Here is a 21289-nt window from a genome sequence, read left to right on the forward strand (position 1 = left end):
TTAGCTCAAGTGTCCTTTTCTCACGGAGGTCTTTCCCAACCACTTCTCCCTACCCCACCCCCAAATCAGATGCAGCTGTGAAGTTATCTCAGAATACCGTGCATTTCTTAGTAACACTTAGCACATTTATAATCACATGATTAGTTGGGTAAGAAATGAGCTGTTTAAAGTCTCTCTTCCCTCAAGAGGGTTACCTTGTGAGGGCCAGGGTGGCGTCTCAGGGTTAGTCAGATACCTGCGGAGGGAAAGACAGACCTTTGATCCATCAGGCAGAGGGCTTTGCAGAAGGAGTGCTTTACTTTTTTTTACTCTTCTTTCAGGACGTGTGAGGGTGCCTGTTTGCCACTCTGCTGCTCAAACTCAAATTTTTGTTTTTAAAAAAATCTTACTGGAGTTCCCGTGGTGGCTCAGTGGTTAACGAATCCAACTAGGAACCATGAGGTTACGGGTTTGATCCCTGCCCTTGCTCAGTGGGTTAAGGATCCGGCATTGCCATGAGCTGTGCTGTAGGTTGCAGATGCGGTCAGATGCCAAGTTGCTGTGGCTCTGGCGTAGGCCGGTGGCTATAGCTTGGATTAGACCCCTAGCCTGGGAACCTCCGTATGCCACAGGAACGGCCCTAGAAAAGGCAAAACGACAAAAAAAAAAAAAAAAAAAAAAATCTTATTGATGGTGAAAGATGGGTGTCTCATGACTTTAACGTTGCTTTGCTGCTGATGTTGAACACATGTTCGTGTTTATTAATAATTTGTATTTTTGTCTGGCAATTGTTCTTTCACTTATCCTTATTAGAGTTCCAGGGTGTTTTGATTTTCTGTTTTTGGGTTTTTTTTTTTTTTGGCTGTGCCCACAGCATATGGATGTTCCCCAGCCAGGGATCAATCCTGTGCCATAGAGGCAACCAGAGCCACAGCAGTAACAACACAGGATCCTTAACTCACTAGGCCACCAGGGAACTCCTGTAGTTTTTAAAAATAAATAAACATAAATACTATAAATATATTTACATTTTCTTATAGTAAAATCAAATAATAGTTCATTAATATTTTTATTTATTTATTTTTAAAATTTATTTTCTTTTTAGGGCCATACCTGAGGCATATGGAAGTTCCAGGCCAGGGGTGGAATCAGAGCTGCAGCTGCCGGGCTACAACACAGCCACAGCAACTCTGGTTTCAAGTCATTTATGTGACCTGCTCTGCAGATTGCAGCAACGCCAGGTCCTTAACCCACTGAGCAAAGCCAGGGATCGAACCTGCATCCTCACGGATACTAGTCGGGTTCTTAACCCGCTGAGCCACAATGGGAACTACCTGTTTATTTTCTTTAGAAATTCCTTCTGTATCGACAATAAATTAATATTTTCTTCTAATTGCATAATGATTTGTTTTTTCATTTTACTCTTTATCCATTCCAACTTTATCTTGACATAGGGTGTTCACTGACTTTTTTCCCAAGTAGTTAAGCTGGAAATAACATCTCTATTGTCCTACTATTTATACTGAGTAATCCTTTTTTTTTCCTACTGACTTTGAAACCCACTCTATTACTATAGTTTTATATATTTCAGCATCTGTTTTTGAACCATGTATTGAGCTATCAGTTTGGGGTCTAGTAAAACACTTTGTAAAAACTATTTTAGCAGCTGGTATATATTTTAATATTTGGGAGAACAACTCATCCTTCTCAAACACTCTTCTTCCTCAGTATTTTATCAGATATTATTCAATTTCATTCATCTGAAAGAATTTTAGAGTGAAATGATGTGCTCACATTACGCAGTGAAGGTTACCTGCTATCAAGCCATCAGCCACTACAGCTCTTCTTACCCCCCTCATCCCATGGCAAGCCCTGAGGGGTATTAGGAGTATAGAAAACAGGATCCTGACCCTAGGTAGTTAAGCTGCATGTTGAAGTAGTAACGTCAGTGAGCCCAGACTATTGCATCTTCCCATACATAGAAAAGCACTAAAAATATTAATTGAGGATGTCCCATTTTTTTGTAATTAGCAATAACTTTTTGATGTTTGGCTACATTTTTTTCCTGCAAAAACTGCTATATATCCTGATTCCTCCCTTACCTCTGTTTGTTTGTTTTGTTTTGTTTTTAATCTTATTGGAATATAGTTGATTTACAGTGCTGTGTTTCAGGTATATAGCAAAGTGAATCCATTATACATATACATATATCCATTCTTTTTCAGATTCTTTTCCCATATAGGTCATTATAAAGTATCGAGTAGAGTTCCCTATGCTATAGAGTAGGTGCTTGTTAGTTATCTATTTTACATATAGTGATATGTATATGTTAATCCCAAACTCCTAATTTATCCTCCTCCCCACATTTCCCCCTTGGTAACCATAAGTTGATTTTGAAATCTGTGAGTCTGCTTCTGTTTTGTAAATAATTTCGTTTGTATCATTTTAAAAATTAGATTCTACATGAAAGTGATATATTTTTCTTTTTCTGTCTGACTTCATTTAGTATGATAATCTCTGGCTCCATCCATGTTGCTACAAATGGCATTATTTTGTTCTTTTTTATGGCTTAATAATAGTCCATTGTGTATATGTACCACATTTTCTTTATCCATCCCTCTGTCAATGGCCATTTAGGTTGCTTCTTTGTCTTGTCTATTGTATATAGTGCTGCAATGAACATTGGGGTACATGTATCTTTTTGAATTATGGATTTCTCCAGATAGATGCCCAGGAGTGGGATTGCTGGATCAAATGGTAGTTTTGTATTTAGTTTTATAAAGAACCTCCATACTGTTCTCCATATGGTTATACCAGTTTACATTCCCACCAACAGTGTATGAGGGTTCCCTTTTCTCCACACCCTGTCCAGCATTTATTGTTTGTAGACTTTTTTTTTTTTTTTTTTTGTCTTTTTAGGGCTGCACCCTTGGCATATGGAGGTTCCCAGGCTAGGGATCTAGTTGGAACTGTTGCTGCCAGCCTACACCACAGCCACAGCAACTCGGGATCCGAGCTGTGTCTGTGACCTACACCACAGCTCATGGCAACGCTGGATCCTTAACCCACTGGGCGAAGCCAGGGATCGAACCTGAAACCTCATCGTTCCTAGTCAGATTCGTTTCTGCTGGGCCACGATGGGAACTCCCTGTTTGTAGACTTTTTGATGATAGCCATTCTCACCTGTGTGAATGATGTCTCATCGTAATTTTGGTTTGCATTTCTCTAATAATTAGTGATGTAGAGCATCTTTTCATGTGCTTTTTTGGCCATCTGTGTGTCTTCTTTGGAGAAATGTCTATCTAGATCTTCTGACCATTTTTTGCTTGAGTTGTTTGTCTTTTTTGATATAAAGCTGTATGAGATTTTTGTATATTTTGGAGATTAAGCCCTTGTTGGTCACTTCATTTGCAAAGGTTTTTGTCCCATTCTGTGAGTTGTCTTTTCATTTTGCTTCTGAGTTCCTTTGCTGTGCAAAACCTTTCAGGTTTAATTAGGTATCATTTGTTTATTTTTGTTTTTATCTTCATTATTCTAGGAGGTTGGATCCCAAAAGATAGTGCTGCGATTTGTGTCAAAGAGTGTTCTGCCTATGCTTTCCTGAGAGTTTTATAGTATCTGGCCTTACATTTAGGTCTTTAATCCATTTTGAGTTTATGTTTGTATATGATATTAGAGAATGTTCTAATTTCATTCTTTTATATGTAGCTGTCCAGTTTTCCCAACACCACTTATTGAAGAGACACTATCTTTTTCCCACTGTATATTCTTGCCTCATCTGTTATATATTAATTGACTATAGGTGCATGGGTTTACCTCTGGGCTTTCTATCCTATTCTGTTGATCTCTATTTCTGTTTTTTGTCCCAGTACCTCCCTTTCCTTTTTAGAACAGTTCCTCAGAGGTAGCTGAGAGGCTGTCTCCCAGGCTCTGGTTCTCAGTAAGATCCCCAATAAAAACAGAACTCACAACCATTAGGGTTTTTTTTCTTTTCAGGATTTTAAATGAAAATTCATTAAGTGCTATAAATTACGTAATTTGGAAAGAATCTAACTTGTGACAATACTCTGTCTTCTTACCCAAGAGCATGTAATCTTCACTTACCAGGTTTGTTTTATCTCAGTAAAAGGGTTTGGAATTTTCATTAAGTCTACAGTTTTGTAAAATTTTATAAATTTTTGGAGTTCCCTTGGTGGCGCAGTTGTTAACGATTCCAACTAGGAACCATGAGGTTGCGGGTTCGATCCCTGGCATCACTCAGTGGGTTGGGGATCCTGCATTGCTGTGAGCTGTGGTGTGGGTCGCAGACACGGCTCAGATCCCACGTTGCTGTGGCTCTGGTGTAGGCCAGTGGCTATAGCTCGGATTAGACCCCTAGCCTGGGAACCTCCATAAGCCGCAGGTACGGCCCTAGAAAAGGAAAAAAAAGAAAAAAAAAAAATATATATATATATATATGTGTGTGTATATATATATATAAATTTTTACAGCTGAAGCAAATGTTTTTCTTTTTCTAGCTCATTGTGATAGGTACATAAATAAAAGCCAGGTTTTTTTTTGTATGTTTATTTTTTATACAGCCACTTGATAATGTCTGTAGTTTTTTATTCTTAGGGATTTTTTTAGGAGGACAGTCATATGATCACATAAGCAGTGGTAATTTTGTTTCCTTTCTATTGAACATATTTCTTATTTCTATTTTAGGTCTTGGTTAGAATTTTTGTAGAATGCTTGCAATAATTGTATAAAGCATATTTGACTGTAACATCTCAGTTTATTTTAGGAAGCAGATAATGACATCACATGGCTCCTTGAAACCATTTTGTATCAAATTCATTTGCCAACATGTGTTCTCAATGATCACATGATCACCTCAGGTGGCAGTAATTTGACAAGCAGATGTAGAAATAACCCTAAACATTTGTGGATAGGGAGTAGAGTGACAATCAAAAGTCATACTCAGTACTCACATCCCAGGTATTTCTGGCTTGTGAAGTGATGAAATCTGACAAAATGGAGAAATATTTGTTTGTCTGCTGTGCAAAAAAAAAAATTTAGGGTTCCCTTTTATTTTTTTATTTTTTAGGGGGGGTTCCCTTTTATAAGAGATAAAAGCAAACTCAATTTCTACTCTATTTCCAAATCCTAAACTCAGTTGAGCTTCTTCTTAACCTCTTTGTCAGTAAGCAGCATAAAAGTCACAGCTACATAGGCTACTTCCCTATTAAGTTAAAGAACAAAAATAATCAAGGTAAAAAGATTATAAAAAAATTAAAAAAAATAATCAAGGTAGAAAGGAATGATTCTATTGTATAGAATAATCCGAGAAAAACAACTGTACTGCTTAGAAAGAAATTGTCATAATAATAGATTGAAAACAAGCCTTTGGTGCTGCTCTTACCAGGAAGGAGTGAACAGAGTCTATTTTGAAATCACTATGTAAATGAAAAAGTTTATCATTTTCATTCATTCCATTCACTGTGCTTTTCTCCTGACAGTAACAGTTCTCATATGTTAATTTTTTGCTTTCTCAGATTTTCATTTTTAAATCACAGAGCTTGCTGTGGCAGAGAATTAAGTCTTCTGACGGGGCTGCCTGTGAAAAGTAGCCTTGACTGAAAAGTCAGTCCTACCTAGTCCACCCCAGGCACAGGTGGCTCAAGCAATGGCTTTAGTATTCACTTGGCTCAGTTGGTTAAATTCTCTGCGGATAAGCAGTGAAGTCCTACTGTACAGCACAGGGGATTATATCCAGTCTCTTGGGCTAGACCATGATGGAAGATAATATAAGAAAGGGAATGTGTATATATGTCTGACTGGGTCACCTTGCAGAAATTGGTACAATACTGTAAATTAAGCTATCCTTTAATAAAAAATGTAAAAAAAAAAAATCTATGAAGTGAAAGCTCACAAGACAGTGGAAGGTCTTCAGACCTACATGGGAGCTTACTGAATTGATTTAGGAATGATCCCAGCACCGTGCAGCTTTCTTGCTACATAGATTTTTATTTGTTAAAAAACTGTGTATTTCTATGCTGTTGTGGTAAATTCTTGATGATAATGTTTATATTATTAAGAATGTAATATTATGTTCTTAATAATAAAAAATCAAAAAATATCAAATTTGGAGTTCCCTGGTGGTGCAGCAGATTAACAATCCAGTTGTCACTGCTGTGGCATGGGTTCGATCCCTGGCCCCCAAACTTCCATATGCTGCAGGCAAGCCCACCCCCCAAGTTATCAAATTTAAAGAGTTCTTAAATATGCAGGTTTTTATATTTTAGATAAATGTCTAACATTTTTCCTTCTCAAAATCAGGTGACAAGTTGATGAAAGAGGTGAATTAAGAATGACACACACCATCCCCTGTTACTTCTCTGCCGTTCTCAGGTTTTGGTTTTTTGTTTTGTTTTTGTTTTGTTTTTTTTGCCATTTCTTGGGCCGCTCCCGCAGCACATGGAGGTTCTCAGGCTAGGGGTCGAATCAGAGGCGTAGCTGCTGGCCTACACCACAGCCATAGCAATGAGGGATCCGAGCTGCATCTGCAATCTACCCCACAGCTCAGGGCAACGGCAACGCTGGATTCCTAACCCACTGAGCAAGGTCAGAGATCCAACCCTAAACCTCATGGTTCCTGGTCGGATTCGTTAACCACTGAGCCACCATGGGAATTCCTGCCATTCTCAGGTTTTAGGATAAAGAGAGGCGGGAGAAAGTGATTGGGGCAATCCTAAACAGTTTAGGCAGAAATGGAAGGAAAAGATAAAAGCTGTTGAAAGAAGAATTTGAATACCCTTCTCCTTCTACTACTAATTCTTTCAAAGTGCCCCAAGTAAGTATTATGAATGAATAATAATAAGTACTTTAACTGAGCGTTTGCTAGGTGTCAGGCATTGTGCTAACTGATGACATGTGTAAGGTCTACATTCCCTCTTAAAGGATTTCATGCTTTGCAGTGGAGACTGTAATCAAATTTCTTGAATATCAACATCCCAATGTGTATTTAAACTATTCCGCTAATTGCAAAAAAATCATGACATCACTATTTAGAAGAATAGTTCTTGTATAAATGAGTCATACCCATGGACAAACCACTGTGGACAGACAATAGACTTTTCTCCAAGCTTTCCTGATCTGTCCTCATCTCTGGTGGTCTTTACCTTTTCCTGTGTCTATGACACAAAATTTTGTATCTAATTATATGATTCACCAAATTCCCTATTATTCTAGTTAAAGCCTTATCTTTCTCTAAATATAGTCTAAACTCAAGAGTATTTTCTATTTCTTTTATGTTCCCACAAGTCTGAGCACAATGCTAGTTACAAATCAGGTACTTAATAAATGATTCTGAAATAAATGTTATGAATAAATGAACAGACTTTAAATTGCCATTGTCCACTTAGTGATTCTGAGGGGCTCTGTATGGTAAATGTGCATCATGAAGTCAAAAATTTTCAAAAGACAGTTTTTGGCTTTGCGCCCCCACCCCTCTTTTTTTTTTCAAGTTAAAGAAATAGTTCTCCAACTTTTTGTTCTTAGGATTCCTTTACACTTAGAAACCATTGAGCGTGGAGTTCCCGTCATGGCTCAGCAGGTTAAGAACCTGACTAGCATCCACGAAGTTGCAGGTTCAATCCCAGGCCTTGCTCAGTGGTTTAAGGATCCTTGGTGAGCTGTGGTGTAGGTCACAGACTTGGCTCAGATCCTGCATTGCTGCGGCTGTGGCATAGGCTGGCAGCTGCAGCTCCAATTCAACCCCTAGCCTGGGAGCTTACCTATGCTGCAGATGTGGCCCTAAAAAGGAAACGAACAAGCAAACACCATTGAGTGCCCTGGTGAGCTTTTGTCGATATGAGTTATATTTAGTGATACTTACCATTATTTGAAATTAAAACTGAGACGTCTACTTAAAGGAAAAACTCAACAGGAGAGCTGTGAGATTAACTTTTATTCAGGGTCTTAATGAGGACTCTAGCCTGGGGGACAGCCTCTCAAGTGCTCTGAGAAAGCTGCTCTGAAGGGATAGGGGAGAAGCCAGTTTATATATGATTTTTGGCTCAGGAACACATGCAGTCAAGCAGATATCTTGGTAAAAGATTACTGCTTGTCACAAATAACAAATATCTCAAGTTATGGTTTGAATGCTTTTCTCTAGGAAGATGCAAGAATCTGGGGTCATTGAAATTCTTCCTGAGATAGTCATCTAACTCTCTAAGAGGCCTGCTTGTCCAAAGCACAGAACATCCTTTTATGGTCTTAGTTTTCTATATGAAGCACACAGTGCTTCATTCTGTTATGGCCTGAGTTTCCTCTCAGTGCACTGTTAGTGACTGCAGCGGGTTAGAGCTTCATCCTTGTAGAACCTGTTGGTGAGCAGTGTGCCTTGGTCTTCTTTGTTTACAGATATCATAAAATGTGAGAACATAAGCACACACTCCGCTAGCTATCAGAGCGGTGATATCAACACATGTCCTGTAGTCCCTGGAAAACTCCACTGTACTCTTTTGAGAGAATAGACATGAAAAGCATGCTCTTATAAAATATAAGAAGATATGCACATCCTCCACTGGCTATCGTTTAGCCCCTGGAATACTCCACTGCACTCTTGTGAGAGAATAAGCATGAAAAGGGCAAATACTGTCATAGTATTATTATGGAAATACCCTAGACCTCACAGACCCTTGAAAAGGTCTTGGAGAATTGATGAAGTATGCCACTGGATTACTGCAGCAGGTTATAGTCAAGGTCGTCTTTATAGGTTTAAACTATTTCATTTAATCATAAATATTGTAAGTGTTGTAAATGGGTCGAATTATTTAGCAAGTACATAAATAATTTCTAATTAATGTTAAATAATAGTTAACATTTCTTAGTTGAAATGATCTTCATTTTAAAAACCAACAATAATTGGACACTGTTCAGGATACGTTTAAATTTGGGTTCTCTTACATTGCAGCGCCTCAGTTTGAAACCACGTGTAGTTACATAGAAGCGACACTTGAAGAGTTTCTGACCTGGAACTGTGACCAGTCTACTACCTCTGAACCATTTAGAGACTATGATCATTCCAAATTCTGGGCTTATGCTGACTATAAATATTTTGTCAGTCTGTTTGAAGACAAGACAGATATTTTCCAGGTAAGTCAATACATTCCTATTTTTTTAAAATATATTCCTTTTAATCAGGGTAATATTTTGTTATTGAGAAAAGATCACAAATTAGGATCTCCTTGGTACCTTTTTCCTCAAAAGTAGTCTCTGTGAGTCCTGAGAATCCTCTCCACTCAAGCCCACAGATTTATTCCAAAGAAATGTAATGTTCAGCCTGCACAGATGAGTAGCCTTCTCATTGCTTTCCTACTCACCAAACTTCCTGCACACTCTCTCCTTTGCCTTTAAAGTATCTAAGCTGCTTTGGAGGACATCAGATATGTAGATTGTATTACAACTTCATTTCCTCCTGACCTACGCCTAAGTTGGAGTTCTATCCGTGAGACAGATGGAGGTGCAAAGCTAGTTTACGCGCAGAAGCATTCCTAGACTCCTCGAAGCCTTCCCACCGCTGCTGGCATCTCTCCCAGCTCTGGGGAGTGGGGGGGTGGGGGCGTGTTCAGTACAGGTTTATGGTCTGAGGCAGAGAGTGCTGGGCTCCCAGTATTTGATGGTACTGATTCTGCAGAAGTACAGGGGTGCTTGCAGTAAGAATGTGGAAGTTCTTTGCCATGTGTTGACATAACTGACAACAGTTTGCAGACTACCATATCCTCTTTTCAAAGTGTTTGCTACCTCAAAACTACCCGTTCATTTTGTGGGGTGATTTTGCTCACTCCCTGTTCTGGTTTTTTTTTTGTGTATCTTAAGCGTGGACCAGGAATGGGAGTAGTTCCAGGAAACTTTAAATGGCCCTGCCTTGCACATATTCAGGTCAGAGTTCCAGAGTCCTTCTTCCCGCCCCTAATCTGTTGAGGAGAGAAGTATTTTGCCATCACAGCAGACTCTTCACCCCCACCCACCAGCCCCGACTCTGGACTTTCCTCCCATACAGGCTGATAGTCTTGGGTCATTTTCCATTCTGCGTATATTTTTCTTTTTTACTTTGAGTCGAGGTTTAGAGGCTGGTGTTTTCATAGTTATTGTAATATAGCTATCAAGACTATAATTTTCCTTATTAATTTTTTTAATGTTTACTTACATTTTGCTTTTTGTAAAAAAAAAAAAAAAAAAAAAGGAGAAACATATCACTTGCCCCATAATTGTTAGTTGAGGATACTTTTCTTCACCCTCACAATGATGAAAGTACTGTGTGGGTTTTGAAAACATTCAGTAGATGCTTTCTGAATCCAGAGTCTGTACCAAACTTACTGTTTACTCATTTTTAAATGATAATTTTGAGGTAATTTTTAAATAACCTTAATTGTGATTATTTTATGGATCCTTAACCCTGGACTTTTTAGCTATTATAGTTTACTTTTAGAGTATTTTATTATATTTCTCATACCCGAACTCACTCTGTAGACTAGTACTGTATTACTCCATATTTTAGGTAAAAACATTATAATGGTAATATTTATCAAGTGCTTATACTTGGTGTTCTTCTAAATGCTTTAGCTTTATAATCCTCACAATCATCTATGATTGAATAATGCTCCCTATTTTAAGAAAAAAAGAGGCACAGAAAAGTTAGGTAAATATTTTCTGCAATTACACAACTGAGAAAAGAGTGACGTACGCAGTCTGCCCCCCAAGCCTTACCTGCTGCCCTGTGCGCCTGCAGAGGGTCCCCATGCATTGAGTTCTCTGGGGACGCGGCAGCTCATGGCATGAAGGACTTCCGTCTGTGTGGAATCCAGGCTCACTCTGCCTTGGGTGAGTCTCTCATCTCACCCCATCTGTTGTTGTGACTCAGCCCAGGCCTGACAGCACTGTGCAGACATGTAACCTATTCATTAAGTGGGGACATAAAAGGCAGCCTTTTGGTGATGTGCTGGAATTCTGATTGAGCCCTTATAAAATCGGATATTTTTCATGGAACGAGGTTTCTGTCAGCTCACATTATGGTGATCAGTTCTCTGGATTAGAACAGGCAAATCTGCGATGAACAGCTGAGTCCATTAAGATTATGTCATTTTTTATCTCAAAGTTTTCTGAGCTCCAAGTCTTCTTACATCAAAGTTACCCAAGTTGTTTTACTTCAACCACTGTAATTCATTCAGTCACTAAGTCTTACTGCTTGCTTATTGTTTCAAACTTTCTTCCATATATCTTAAAATGGTGGGTAAATGTTAAACCTGATAAAATTTTAAAATATTTCATTTATTTAAAATAAAATTAACTCACTGTATGTGAACATAAATGACATTTTAACAAAAATGATTGTATTCGATGTTTTAAATGTTAAGAGAGTAGGGGCATTGTTTTACATTCTTGTAATCTCTTTAATGTCTGACTTAATAGAAGACAGCTGGTTTCTTCTAGCTGCTGCTTCAGTCTGTTGCGATTTGTTGTTTGATTTGAAGCGTATTAAGAATACCTTGCTTCACACGCATGTGCAGCTGAAAAAGAGCGTTTTGACAGCCTTTCTAGATAATTGAGGGTTTTTTTTTTATAGTCTGCCAAATTTGAGCCGTTTCTACCACTAGGGTAGTCTCTTAAAGGTTCGTTTGTTGTAATACAGAATATGAAGCCATAATCAACGAACCCTTTGTACTCTTATAGTAAAATCCATTGGTCACCCTTGCACATTGGTTTACTAAGTTATGTAGATTTTCCAAATGTGGATGTTTTTGTTGTGATCCACATGGGAAGTCCATGGATGTGTTTTTGTATACTTCATTATTAGAAAAAAATGACATTTCTTTATATCACCATTCTCATCAAGTCTCTTGAGGAGTTTCCTGGTGGCTCAGCAGATTAAGGAGTCAGTGTTGTCACTTCTGTGGCTCGGGTTGCTGCTGTGGCGCAGGTTCCATCCTTGGCTCTAGAACTTCCGTGTGGTATGGATGAGCCAAAAAAAATTTTTTTTTGAGTTTTAGGAAGCTTCTGAGCTCATGTGTTTCAAGTTATAAGTTTCCAAGTTCATTTTTATTCTATTCAAAATATTTTCTAACTGCCCTTATGATTTATTCTTTGACTTGTTGATTATTTAGAAGTATAATAATTAGTTTGCAAATATTGGGAGATTTTCCAGCTATCTTTCTGTTATTGATTTCCAGTTTAATTTCATTGTGGTCAGAGAATATACTTTAGTCCTTTTCTTTTTCTTTCTTTTTTTTTTTTTTCTTTTCTTTTTAGGGCCACACCTGCAGCATATGGAAATTCACTGGCTAGGGGTCAAAACAGTGTTACAGCTGCTGGCCTACAGCTGCTGGCCACAGCCACAGCAATGCAGGAGCTGAGCCATGTCTACAACCTGCAACGCCATGTCTACAACCTGCAACGCCATGTCTACAACCTGCAACGCCAGATCCCTAACCCACTGAACGAGGCCAGGGCTCAAACCCATGTCCTCTTGGATACTAGTTGGGTTGGTTTCCACTGAGCTACAACGGGAACTTCTGATTTCGGTCCTTTTAAATGTATTGTTTTATGGTCCAGATATAGTCAGTTTTGATAAATGTCAGGTGCACTTGAAAATAATGTGTTTTCTGCTGTTGTTGCGTTTGATAAATGTCAAATAAGTCAAGTTGATTGTTCAAGTCTCCTTCCTATCTCCTTCCTGATTTTCTGTACCCTTGTTCTACCTGCTGTATAGAGACAGGTATTGAAATTTCTCAACTATAATTGTGGATTTGCTTCTTTTTCAGTTAAGGTTGGTCAGCTTTTGTTTTGTTGTTTTGAAACTAGTAACTGTTTAGGTTCATACACATTTAGGATTATTATGATTGATCTTTTATCAAAATGTGATGATCCTCTCTTTGCTGAGCTCTTCCTTCTTCTGAGGTCCACTTTGAAGTCTGCTTTGTTTAGTTTGCCCTTGGCTAGTGCTAGCATGAAAAAGGAGTGCTTGCTCTATGATTCTACTTATGGGAAATTGCAGAATTTGCAAACAAATATGTAGTGACAGAAAATAGATCAGTAGCTGTCCGAGAATGGGGAAGTGGATAGAGGTTACAGAGGGTCGCGGGGAGGCTTTTAGACATGATCAAGTTGTCATCTTGGTTCTAGTGGTTTTGGAGTTAATATACATATGTAAAAACTCACCAGATTCTACATTTTAAATATATGCTGTTTATGGTACATCAGTTATACATCAATAAAGCTATTTAAAAAATATAATACTGGAGCTCCCAGCGTGGCACAGCGGAAACAAATCTGACTAGGAACCATGAGGTTTCAGGTTCGATCCCTGGCCTCTCTCAGTGGGGTAAGGATCTGGTGTTGCCGTGATCTCTGGTGTAGGTTGCAGATGCTGCTCGGATCTGGCGTTGCTGTGGCTCTGGTGTAGGTTGGCAGCTGTAGCTCCGACTAGACCCCTAGCCTGGGAACCTCCTAGCCGGTGCTGCCCTAAAAAGACAAAAGAGAAATATATATATATAGATATAGATAAAATACTACTAGTACACTTTGGTTGCACAGCTTAACAGCAGCAGTTTTATTCACCATTGTTTTTGTGCCGTCAATGCAATGTCAACCCGGTGATAGGAAAATAGCATCCTAGTAGTTATATAAAGTAATTTCCACCTCACATATTCTCTGAAAGGGTCTCAGAGATCCCCAAGGATCTCTGCAGCTCTATGTTAGCCACTTTGAGACCCTCTGATCTACATATTTACTTCTGAAATTGAATCTCTATTGTTCTAGTTCTGACTCCTCCACTAATTAATTCTAAAACAGTTTCTTAAGAAAATACATTTGAAGGCATGCTCCAGATTAAATACTGAAATACGTTCATTCTACCCACGTTCCATGACTTTAAATTGTATAAGGATAATAACATTGAAGACTTTCCCCAGTGTGACTAACACAATTCATCTCCTCTGCCTAAGTCCCTGTCTCGTCTCCTTGCAGAGAGCTGGACCACTGGGCACGCTCTCGTCTTCTGTCCTTTGCCCCTGCTCTTAAGCCCAGCTCACCTTCACCAGTTCAGAAGGTGAAGCCTTCTCAACCACTTATACTCCCATCCATCCATCCCTTGCCTTCATTCCCATATGTTTTATTTGGATTGTTATTTAAATGATGCATGACGTAGAATTGCCTGTGTCTTGTTCCTCTAACAACATTGTAAGCTCCTTGGAAATAGGGACTGTGTTTTATAATTTTTTATTATCCCCAACTGCTAATAGAGTGCTGAATACATAATGACTATTTGAATGATTACGTAAGTGTATTTTTTTCCCCTAGCCTTAGCATTTCTTGTTTTGCTCTTTGTTTGGTCTTCAGGGCCCTTCAGAGAGTGTTTTAGCTTAAACTCCAGCTTCACCTTTGTCCAGTTTTCTGTGGCTTCTAAGTAATCATTGTAGCATTTGTTAATAAGAAATTCTTAGCTCTGTTTGAGGTTCTACTAGTTTTATAGGTTTTTACTTATAGTCTTTACTTAAAGTTTCTATCAATACTTTTTTCCACAAGTTAAATGCACTCAGTGATAAATATGTAATGATAAATACACTGGTAAATATATTGGAATTATTGGAAAATATCCTTTAGCCTTAAAGGTAGCCAAAAATCATGATTGTTGACTTTCATGTTTGGCAAATGAAATGTCTCATTGTTTTTTAGGGTTTAGTAGAGTATTTATTTGGAACATTTTATTATTTACTTTAAAAAAAATTTTTATTATAGTTGATTTACAATGTTCTGTCAATTTCTGTTGTACAGCAAAGTGACCCAGTTATACATATATATACATTATTTTTCTCACACTGTCTTCCATCATGTTCCATCACAAGTGATTAGATATAGTTCCCTCTTCTATACGGTGGGATCTCATTGCTTATCCACTCCAAATGCAATAGTTTGCATCTACTAACCCCAAACTCCCAGTCCATCCCACTCCCTCCCCTGCTTCTTCCCCCTTGGCAACTGCAAGTGTGTTCTCCATGTCCAGGAGTTTGTTTCTTTTTTGTAGATAGGTTCATTTGTGCCATGAATTAGATTCCAGATATAAATGATATCGTAATGGTATTTATCTTTCTGATTTCACTTAATTTAAGAGTCTCTAGTTCCACCCATGTTGCTTCAAATGACATTATTTTGTTCTTTTTTATAGCTGAGTAGTATTCCATTGTGTATATATACCACATCTTCTTAATGCATTCATCTGTCAATGGACATTTAGGTTGTTTCCATGTCTTGGCTATTGTGAATAGTGCTGCAGTGAACATAGGGGTATGTGTATCTTTTTCAATGAAAGTTTTGTCCAGATACATCCCCTGGAATGGGATTGCTAGGTCATATGGTAGTTCTATATTTAGTTTTCTGAGGTACCTCCATACTGTTTTCCATAGTGGTTGTACCAGTTTACATTCCCACCAACAGTGTTGGAGGGTTCCCTTTTCTCCACACCCTCTCCAGCATTTGTTATTTGTTGAATTGTTAATGATGACCATTCTGCCAGGTGTGTATGTTTTGATTTGCATTTCTCTATAATTAGTGATGTTGAGCATTTTTTCATGTGTCTGTTGGCCATCTGTATGTCTTTGGAGAAATGTCTATTCAGGTCTTCTGCCCATTTTTCAATTGGGTTGTTTGTTTTTATGCTGTTGAGTTGTATGAGTTGTTTGTATATTTTGGTGATTAAGCCCTTGTCAGTTGCATCATTTGAAAGTATTTTCTCCCATTCCGTATGTTGTCCTTTTTTTTTTTTTTTTTTTTTTTTAATGGTTTCCTTTGCTGTGCAAAAGCTTAGAAGTTTGTTTAGGTCCCATTGGTTTATTTTTACTTTTATTTCTGTTGCTTTGGGAGACTGACTTAAGAAAACATTTGTATGGTTGGTGGCAGAGAATGTTTTGCCTATGTTCTCCTAGGAGTTTTACTGTGTCTTGTTTTATGTTAAAGTCTTTAAGCCATTTTGAGTTTGTTTTTGTGCATGGTGTGAGGGTGTTTATTCTCTACTTTAAAAGGAAGGTAGGGAATTTGTGACCATACCATAAAATTTCTTTATTTCTGACTCTTTAGGTAATAATGACAGGTGTCACATTCTATAATCATTAACAAGTATCATCTTACTTGAAGATGGTTTAAATATCAACATACAGCAAAAGGGATGTGCCCCAAGAATGTTTCCCCAGGTAGTATCCATTTTCTATTGTGATTCAGATTGACTGCTGAGGGGTTAGGAGCCTAGTTAAGTCACCAGGGCACAGAATCTCAAAATGCAACACATGGAAGATTAGTTCAGCTTGTTTGGGGCTTTATAACATAGTCATGAGAATATGTTGAAATTGAGCCAAGTGGTTTGGTAATGTTTAAAGGAGTTTGATGGCCAGTGATACTTTCTGATGAGGCAAATTGGAATCTAAGAATTTGGATATTTATCCAAGCCTGTCTGTGGCTAGAGTTAACTACATCTTTTCTGTTTATGTTATTGAAGATAATTTTCTCAAGCGGAAAAACACCTTAAGTACCCAATAATTTATAATGTTCATTTAAAAGGCTGTTTGAAATATTTATCCTGTTATAAGTTGTACATAGCAATTATAGTTAATTGTTTTAAAGTTCCATTTTTACCTTTTTTTCTTTTTTTACTCAGATGTAAGTTCGACTCAGTTTTCCTAAATTTATGATCTGGGCATGGAGTGTAAATAGAATGAGATGACTTTTATTTTTTTGGCCGTGCCAGGGATCGAACCCATGCCACAGCTACAACTTGAACTGCTGCACTGACAACGCCAGGTCCTTAACCCGATGCATCACAAGGAAACTCCCAGAATGAGGTGATTTTAATATGACAGACTCAAATTAACCATGACCACAAGTCACCCAAACAACATGTATAGGTAAAAGAACAAATAGGCTTTTTTGTTTGTTTTGCTTTTCAGGGCTGCACCTGTGGCATATGGAAGGTCCCAGGCTAGGGGTTGAATCAGGGCTGCAGCTGCCAACCTACACCACAGCCACAGCAAATGCAGGATCCAAGCCGTGTCTGAGATCTACACAGCAGCTCATGGCAATTCCAGATCCCCATCCCACTGAGCGAGGCCCAGGGATTGAACCCACCTCCTCATGGATACTAGTTGAGTTTGCAGCCCACTGAGCCACAACAGGAACTCCAAGAACAAATAGTTTTGAGTTGGGGTGTTCTTAGAGCTTAGAGCTTACACTGGCTTATACTGAATCTAGGCTCTGAGAACACTCTAATTCAAAATACACTATCTTTTAGAATTAAACAACTTAGGAGTGAATTATTTTTTGGTAATAGTAGGCTTTTAAAAGCCACTCTCCCATATTACCTTACCAGTTTTTCTTAAATTATTTGGTTAAAACTGTAAAATTGTGGGCGATTTGGTTACTTGTAGAGCATCTTTACAATGGTGTTTGCGTCTGCAGCAATTATTTAACTTGTTAATTGGAACAGGTTTAGGAGCTACTCAGTTTCAGCATCATAGTACATCCAGTTACCTAGATCAGCAACTCAGCAGTTTTTGGACATTTGTTGTGCTCTGTTAGGTACCAGGAAGGCCAACTTGAATAAAAGACTTAGTACCCGTGGGACTTTAAAGTTGAATGTGGAACCAAGCCTTAAGGCAGAAAAGTATAAAATGTGCTATTAGAATTTAGTACTTTTTCTAACATTACTTTATCATTTAAATTATTGTAATAGTTTTGGAATATCATACATAATCAAGAACATTGAAGCATATACATTTTCTTGAGCTTTTTAAATTACAACCAGATTTTTAGACTCTCTTATTTAAAATGTTGGAGACAGTTTCATAAAATAGTTTTCTAAACTGATCCTCATTGCTGTTTCATGTGCCTTCAGGAATCCAGTTTCAAAATATTGGGAATAATGGAAGTTAAATAAGTGGTTGCTTGGGGCTAAGGGTGGAGGCCGGCAGATTGAAAGCACGGGAGTAAAGAGGGAACGTTTTGGGGTGGTAGAACTATTCCTTAACTTGATCATGATGGTGGCTACACCGGTATATTCATTTGTCAAAACTTGTTGAATTATAGTCTAAAAGTGGATGCACTTTATTGTATATAAATTTTTCCTCATTAGAATTGATTTAAAAAGAAAACTAGGCAGAAAATAGGAAATCAGTGGAAAATGTTGTTTCTAAATATTTCCCTAGGTTGGTATTTAAGCAGTATCTCCCAAACTAACTCTTTTTTTTTTTTTTTTTTTTGTCTTTTTGCCTTTTCTAGGGTCGCTCCTGCAGCATATGGAGGTTCCCAGGCTAAGGGGTCCAATCAGAGCTGTAGCCGTCGGCCTACGCCAGAGCCACAGCAACGCAGGATCCGAGCTGCTTCTTCGACCTACACCACAGTTCCCAGCAACGCCGGATCCTTAACCCACTGAGCAAGGCCAGGGGTCGAACCTGCAACCTCATGGTTCCTAGTCAGGTTCGTTTCTGCTTTGCCACGACGGGAACTCCCCAGACTAACTCTTATTTTCAAAAGTACCCCAAAACTGTCTTGTCATCCTTTGTGTCCTGTTTTTTTATTTTGGAACTATGCCGTGTATACAAGAAATGAAATCATTATTATTTATAAATTATATATATGTTCAGGACACCATGACAAGACAGGATCATCCAAAGGAAAGAGGAGAACAAAGAAAGTGTCTGTCCTGTTTTTGTGTTGTGAACCAAGTTCATTTTCATTAGCCAGCCAGTTTTCAACTATGAGTAAATGATGAATTTTGCTTGTAATGCTCATTCTTTACAGAAACTGTGTGATATTTGTATTCTTTCCAGTCTGAAACACTGTAATGTGTTATCTCCATCCCATTTCTCTTAGGTGACTTTAAACTGCAGATGAATTTCCCAGAATCTAGGAGGAGGCCAGGTTGGGGCTGATAGGAAACCTTTGGGTTTAGATGGAGGGAAGGATGAAAAAGCTGGACTGAATTCCTCATTAATTCCTTTAAGTACTGGTGTAACATATGATGTTATTTTCTTCTAGAATTACCCCTAACCACTAGAGTGTCTAATGGACTCCTAAATTACAATGCTGCAGCCCTGCATTAGCACTTCCATAATAACCATGGTCTTACTCTTTAATTAAAGGGTTGATTATCTAGACATTTTGGCTCTTTTACTCTTTTGTTGTCTTTTGTCATTTTTCATTGTTTGTGTTCTGCACATTTTATTTGTGTATCAGTTGTTTGGACTCAGAACTTTTTTTTCCTGGAGGGACAATTCACATCTTGGTGGTTGGTGGTTAGTTCTGCAGGCCATCCTAGGGAAGCCTGCAATATTTATAATACGCTTGAAGAATTGTACCATGGAACTCTCCCTACTTATGCCCCAAAGTGTCTGCAGGAGTATTTCTTCAAGGATGTGTTTCTCTGATATAGAGTTTAGCACTAGCATAAAGTGCATACCTGAGATAAAGGCTCTGACAGAATGGGATTGTTGGGGACAGACAGGGTTCCATGGGTTAACCTCCTGAATCAGTTTGGCTCAGGCTTAATTGCTTACAGCAGAAACCCCAGAATAGAAGCTGCCTAATAAATGCATAATGGTAATTTTTTTCCTCACGTAAGGAAAGTTTGGAAGTATCCTAGCCAGGGCCGGAATGGAGGCTTTATCCTCCCAAACAACCCAACCTCTTCCTGTCTTTCTGCTCTGTCTTTAGCATATGGCTTCCATCCTCAAAGCCACCTTGTATTCCAGCGAGCTATCGCACTGCATTTCAGAAAGGAGGAAGGAAGGGCAAAAGTGTACTCTCAGCTTGCTGCCTCTCTTCTAAGGAACTCTCCCAGAAGTCCCACCCAGAAACTTCTATTTAATGGTTAGAACTTAGTCTCAGGGCCCCACTTAACTGCAAGGGAGGCTGGAAAATAGGATGTCTTTTGGTTGCCCCTGTTATCGCTCTGAATAAAATTGGGGATGAGATATTAAGAAAGATGAGCAATTTCAGCCACACTCCATTCGTGGAAAGACATGGAAAATGAAGCAAGATTGCCAAAGTGAAAGGAAAATACCATTATTCCAGGGTGTCTACAGGCAGCCAGTGTAGGAACTAGAATTACAGCATTAGAGGGAGGAGTCCAAGAATGAGTCTGTACTGCCATCTGTAGTGCATAGCCAGAAATGTCCTTGCTGACAGGGAAGAGGGGCTTCTGAAGCAGGAGTTCTTAGGCACCAATAGGGCTAACAGTTTCAAGGGGAGGCCCTATGGCCAAATGCCTGGGGCAGGATGATTGATGGTGTTTTTATTTAATGGACAAGTTGATAGGTTAGCAACCTGCTATACTTCTCACTGAAGCAGTGGAAGAGAAAAGAACCCAGTTCACATCTCTAATTAAGTTCATTGGTTCCTTGTTGAGGGATCCAACAGAGAAGGGCAAAAGCCAAATATCAACTTTTTTTTTTTTTGCACCACTCCCATGTGGAAGTTCCTGGGCCAGGGATTGAACCTGTGCCACGGTTGCAGTGTGGGCCACTGCTGCAGCAACGCTGGATCCTTAACCTGTTGCACCACACGAGAGTTTCCAAATATCAACCATTCTTGACCTCTTTCTTAATTTATTGTACAGTTGTGTAATCATGATAGAAATTGCCTTCTGGTGGATTTGCGGGGAATAATTTATGTCGTTATCGCAGATGGGTTGTTTTGCAGCTGGATTGTAAATTCTTGATAATAGAGATGTTTATGTCTCACATTTTTTGTGTGTCTCTATCCGTATGAGCATATCCCATATATTATCAGCCAGTGTTTGTTGGTTCAAGTAGATGTGGTATAAGCATGATTCCCAACTCCCCCAGATGTTGCATTCCCTTAATGGTCCTGAAATAGTTTGTAGGTGATCTAATTACCTACACATGTCATTTTTCAAAATTGTTAAAATGCATTCCCCATAATGTAAAGGAGAATTTTAAAGGAAGTGATTTATAATAAACGGCATATATTTTGATGTATTAATGCTCAGTGACTGCATTAGAAACATAACGAAGTCGTCAGGTCCAGGTTTGTAATTAAGTAGACCCCCAACCAACATAACATCGTTTTGAACGGCTCTTCCATCTAATCCAGAAACCAGACGCAACCCTGATGCACCCTGTGGCCTGAGGTGCTGCCCCTCCGATGTTGCAGACCCCAAGGGAGCTCGCCGAGTTCTCTGTGAGACTGTCCCAGATGGCCGTGGTCAGCTGCTGCTGTGTTAGGAGAACTGTTTAGACTTGGGTGTTGGCCTAGGATGACCCAG

The 21289-nt window shown here is 38.7% G+C and overlaps 1 protein-coding gene across 33 annotated transcripts in view; it reads left to right on the plus strand.

Moving 5' to 3' along the window:
- Positions 1-21289, plus strand: part of HSPBAP1 (HSPB1 associated protein 1) — a 65427-nt gene that overhangs the window by 21555 nt on the left and 22583 nt on the right. For 32 of the 33 annotated variants that reach the window (XR_014824682.1, XR_014824680.1, XR_014824681.1 and 29 more), the window contains one exon: positions 8936-9117. Coding sequence is in view for 25 of the 33 variants with exons in the window: in XM_084991020.1 (XP_084847146.1) it covers positions 8936-9117 (182 nt within the window). In the remaining 8 variants the exon portion in view is untranslated. Of the gene's footprint in view, positions 1-6302; positions 6370-8935; positions 9118-21289 lie in introns of those variants that run through there. The other variant, XM_084991039.1, reaches the window with a different exon arrangement.

The sequence above is a fragment of the Sus scrofa genome, chromosome 13 (assembly GCF_054392235.1).
Source record: "Sus scrofa isolate SSC_HxYL_T2T_F1_AM1 chromosome 13, Sscrofa_HxYL_maternal_Yorkshire_Landrace_v2.0, whole genome shotgun sequence".
NCBI classification, from domain to species: Eukaryota; Metazoa; Chordata; class Mammalia; order Artiodactyla; family Suidae; genus Sus; species Sus scrofa.